Source organism: Phaseolus vulgaris, chromosome 3 (assembly GCF_000499845.2).
Source record: "Phaseolus vulgaris cultivar G19833 chromosome 3, P. vulgaris v2.0, whole genome shotgun sequence".
NCBI lineage: Eukaryota > Viridiplantae > Streptophyta > Magnoliopsida > Fabales > Fabaceae > Phaseolus > Phaseolus vulgaris.
The window spans coordinates 12,030,841-12,035,496 of record NC_023757.2 but is presented as its reverse complement, the minus strand read 5'-3'; the positions used below and the strand labels follow the sequence as shown (position 1 = coordinate 12,035,496).

Genomic DNA, 4,656 nt, shown 5'->3' with positions numbered 1-4,656 from the left:
TTTTTTATAAAACGTTGAAGCATTTCTGAAATGCTCTGTTTTATTTATTTTATTTTATTCTGATTAAAAAAATATTTTTTTCCTAAAATGTGAACTCATCTAAAAGAGATTAAATTTTTAAAAAATATTATAAACGTGTAGTGCAAAAAGTTATACTTTTATATTTTAATTGTTTATAAAACATTGAAAAAATTAATAATAGAGAGTTAAAAAAGAAATGATTTTTGAAGAGGCCCACAGAAAAGAGAAACAAGAGAGGTCCCACAGAAATGAAAAAGATATGTGGTATTATGTGTGTGGGTGTGAAATGGAGAATGAGAAGTAGAAGAAAGTTTGGGATCCGGATATAGGGGAGCCAAGGATGTGCGTGTGGGTAGGTTAGTGGATCGATCTTGCTTTTTGGATAGCAAAAGACAACATTCCTTTCACCAACACCACTATAAAATACCTCTGCAACTCACTCACTTCTAGAAAACAACAATGGAGACAACTAAAGTTAGTGAGAATGAAGATGAACTTCATCATTCTCAGCCACAATCCTCCACCCTCGATTGGAGAGGAAGACCCTCTGATCCTGCCAAACACGGTGGAGTCCTCCCTGCTGCTTTTATTCTCGGTTCTCTCTCTCTCCCTCTCTCTTTTCTATCTCATCATGCCAATTTCTTCTGCTTTCTTACCCTTAAGCATGAATGTATCTACGTGCCTCAGGGTTGCAAGCATTTGAGATAATGGCAATAGCTGCAGTGGGAAACAATCTCATAACATATGTCACCAATGACATGCACTTCTCTTTGTCCAAGGCTGCCAACGTAGTCACCAACTTTGTCGGGACCATCTTTCTCCTTGCTCTCCTCGGAGGCTATCTATCCGACTCCTACCTCGGCAGCTTCTGGACCATGCTCATCTTTGGTTTTCTAGAACTTTCTGTGAGCTATCTTCATCCTCTTCTTCACTCCCTCTCTCACCATAACCACTTTATCTTCTACTTTTTTCTGTCTGTACTCTCTACTCTATGTGTTGCCTCTAACCCCACCATCACAGCTGGACATCTATGGCGTTTCTTGCCTTTCAAATCATATTTTCTTAACCCATCGTTCACGTGGAATCTTCACCTACTCATTTTCAATAAAAAAATCATTAAAAATATTAGTTTTGGACTATTCTCTGGCCCATCTGTACTTGTCTTGTTCATTCAATGAGAGTTTGGCCTGATTTTACTTGCAGGGTTTCATATTGCTGTCGGTCCAAGCTCATGTTCCTCAGTTGAAGCCTGCGCCGTGCAATGTGTTAACTGACGGAGAGCACTGCGCAGAAGCAAAGGGCTTCAAGGCCGTGATATTCTTTGTGGCGCTGTACTTGGTGGCTTTAGGGAGTGGCTGCGTGAAGCCCAACATGCTTGCCTACGGAGGAGACCAGTTCGAGCAAGACAACCCGAAGCAGTCAAAGAAGCTCTCAACTTACTTCAATGCAGCATATTTTGCATTCTCTGTGGGAGAACTCGTCAGCCTAACCATTCTTGTTTGGGTTCAAACTCATTCTGGAATGGACGTTGGGTTCGGTGTATCTGCTGCTGTAATGGCAATGGGATTGATAAGCTTGATATGTGGCACTCTCTATTACAGGAACAAGCCCCCACAAGGCAGTATTTTAACCCCTATTGCTCAAGTACCCATCTTAAACCATTTCTCCCTCTTTTATCATATTCATCACTCTTTCTTTTCTTTGGGAGGCCAGAAAATCATCATGTTTACTTTAAATTTCTCTCAATGTACAGGGAACTCAAAATAGTGTCATCCACTAAGTATGGTCACTTAAATTAAATGAACCCAAAAGTCACCATTTTGATTTTCTGAACTGACATTTGCAGTTGTTTATTATATTCTTGATGTCCATAGCATGTTGTGCTTGCTGAGATGTGCATGTACTGGGAAAGTGTTAAGTTATAATGTCTGTGGATGATGTTGGCTTAAACTAAAACAATCAAGTTAATTACCTTGATCTCGTCTTAGGTGCTTGTGGCTGCAATTTCGAAAAGAAACCTGGTTCTACCATCAAACCCTCAAATGCTTCATGGAAGCCAAAACAATACTGGTCTTCTTCTCTCTGATAAACTCGGGTACTTTTAATGTTGCTTCTATTGTTTTTATGTCTTCTGAACTCTATTTTTCCCACACAAAAGCTTTATAAACTTGAAGATTCAACTCTTGTACCGATTTCCTAAATTTCTGGGAGTTGTGGTGAAGATTTATATAACAAATGTGTACACGTGGTTGATCAGGTTCTTGGACAAGGCTTGTATCAGAGTCCAAGAGGGGGAAAACAGAAAGGAAAGCGCGTGGAGATTATGCAGTGTTGAGCAAGTTGAGCAAGTGAAGATACTGCTATCGGTTATTCCCATTTTCTCGTGCACCATCGTTTTCAACACAATCTTAGCACAACTGCAGACATTCTCAGTCCAACAAGGGAGGGCCATGGACAGCCATCTCACGAAATCCTTTAATATCCCTCCTGCGTCGCTTCAGTCCATTCCCTACATTTTGCTCATCGTTTTAGTCCCTCTCTATGACACCTTCTTCGTCCCGTTTGCCAGAAAAATCACAGGTCATGAGTCTGGAATCTCACCTTTGCGGCGAATAGGTTTTGGTCTTTTTCTAGCTACCTTTTCCATGGTTGCAGCTGCTGTGATGGAGAAAAAGAGAAGGGATGCAGCTGTGAACCTTAACCAGACCTTGTCCATTTTTTGGATAACCCCACAATTCTTAATATTTGGGTTGTCAGAGATGTTCACAGCCATTGGTCTCCTTGAGTTCTTTTACAAACAGTCTTTGAAAGGGATGCAAGCATTCTTGACAGCCATCACATATTGTTCCTACTCATTTGGCTTTTATTTTAGCACAGTTTTGGTTTCCTTGGTGAACAAGATCACTTCAACATCCTCAACTGGTGGTTGGCTTCACTACAACAACCTTAACCAGGACAGGCTTGATCTTTTCTACTGGCTACTCGCTGTCTTGAGTTTCCTCAACTTCCTCAACTATCTATTTTGGTCCAAACGCTATCATGCTCCTTCCCCATACCAACCTAACGCCAAGGAAATCAACCCTTATGTAGGAGATGACAATATTCCCTAGCAACTTAATTTACCCTTCTTTTCCTATCTATATACATAAAGCTATCCAAAATTCTGCATGTATACTCTCTTCAAATTTACAGTTACTGTAAAGAATTATATATGAAAATAGTGTCTTATTGATCACAGGCTTATTATTACTCTTGAAATCAGGTAGCAAAGAAGCATATAATTTTACTTGCGATGTCGATGGATATAGAAAGAGCCTTTCTTTTTTCCATTCAATAATTAAAATTATTGTAAACTTTTTTAAAAGTTACAGATAATGAAAAATATGGCATAAGAGATTTATCGGTTTTGTAGGGGTAATATTGTAGTTGAGGGGAAGTTGTGGCTGTTCTTGTTCTATTTTGCAATGATGTAGGGTTGTGTATTGAGACATGTCTGAAACATGTTTACTGTTGAGGGCATAAGCATTTAAAATGGCATCCTCGTAGGACAATAGTTACATAAAAATATTGTTGGCTAAAAGATGAACAGATTCCCCACTTACTCCCAACAAAAATGGCTGGTCAGGCCACCGAGCCCACTTTGGTCTCAAATTTATGATTGCTTTCTCCATCATCCTTTCTGTAAAAGTGGCTGCTTGCTTTCATATCCTCTTCTTCTGCTTCCTTCTTTTTTACCTTTTTTTTTCATCTCACAAATTGTATGCATATTTTTAAATTTAAGTCAAACATCAAGCTTATTTATATTTTTGGTTTTTCTAGTTTAGTGGGTCGGCGATTTTGATTTTCAAGATTTTAGTGGCTCAGTTTTAATATATATATATATATATATATATATATATATATATTTGAAAAATACACAATTTTAATCCCAATATTATCTTAAGGTGAAAATTTTAATGATTTTAATGCAACCAACAATATAATTAATTTGTTCCAGTTAAATTGTGACTTCCTTTTTCTATAACCAAAATAAAATAAATAAATTAAAATGAAATAATAAGAATGATCTAACTCTTTTACATGTTTAGCACATTTGTGCATATTCCCTCTTCAAAAGAAAGAGAAATACAAAATTGCACACTGAAGCAATAAAAAATTAATAAAAATGCTTACATTATCTTTTGGAATCTCACAACTACAAGCATATAACTTCATCTCCCATAAATACAATTCCAAAAACTCATAGATTCCTGCAAGAAAATGGTGGATTGGTGGATTTTGAGATACTAATTATATTTTGTGGGTTCATCTACTACCAACCTCAAGCGGATGTAGTTCGGAGCGTCTTTTTCTGTGCTGCTATGATTCCATGATCTTCTCTGAGGTAGACCTGCTTATCTACTCCAAAAGGTCGCCTTCACCTTGCCAAAAAGAAAGATGCAAATTGTGTCGGCTAACCCCATGAGAAGTGGAGGAAAAAAATTTTGCTTGGACCAAACCCATGCTAAGTAGTAGACTATAAAAAAGGCTCATTCTCCATGCACCCAATCAAATTGAACTGACACCCAATTATGTATGTGAAAGTACTGAAATACTCTTAATGAAAATGAAATTAGGTTAACTGAATTGTGCACC

General features: G+C 37.7%; 1 protein-coding gene across 1 annotated transcript; it reads left to right on the top strand.

Moving 5' to 3' along the window:
- Nucleotides 1-304: 304 nt before the first annotated feature.
- On the top strand, nt 305-3,256 carry LOC137806674 (protein NRT1/ PTR FAMILY 4.3-like). Its single transcript, XM_068606906.1, has 5 exons — nt 305-616; nt 709-926; nt 1,225-1,665; nt 2,010-2,116; nt 2,279-3,256. The coding sequence occupies exons 1-5, from the start codon at nt 481-483 to the stop codon at nt 3,129-3,131; spliced, it is 1,755 nt and encodes a 584-aa protein (XP_068463007.1). The 5' UTR covers nt 305-480; the 3' UTR covers nt 3,132-3,256.
- Nucleotides 3,257-4,656: the final 1,400 nt, after the last annotated feature.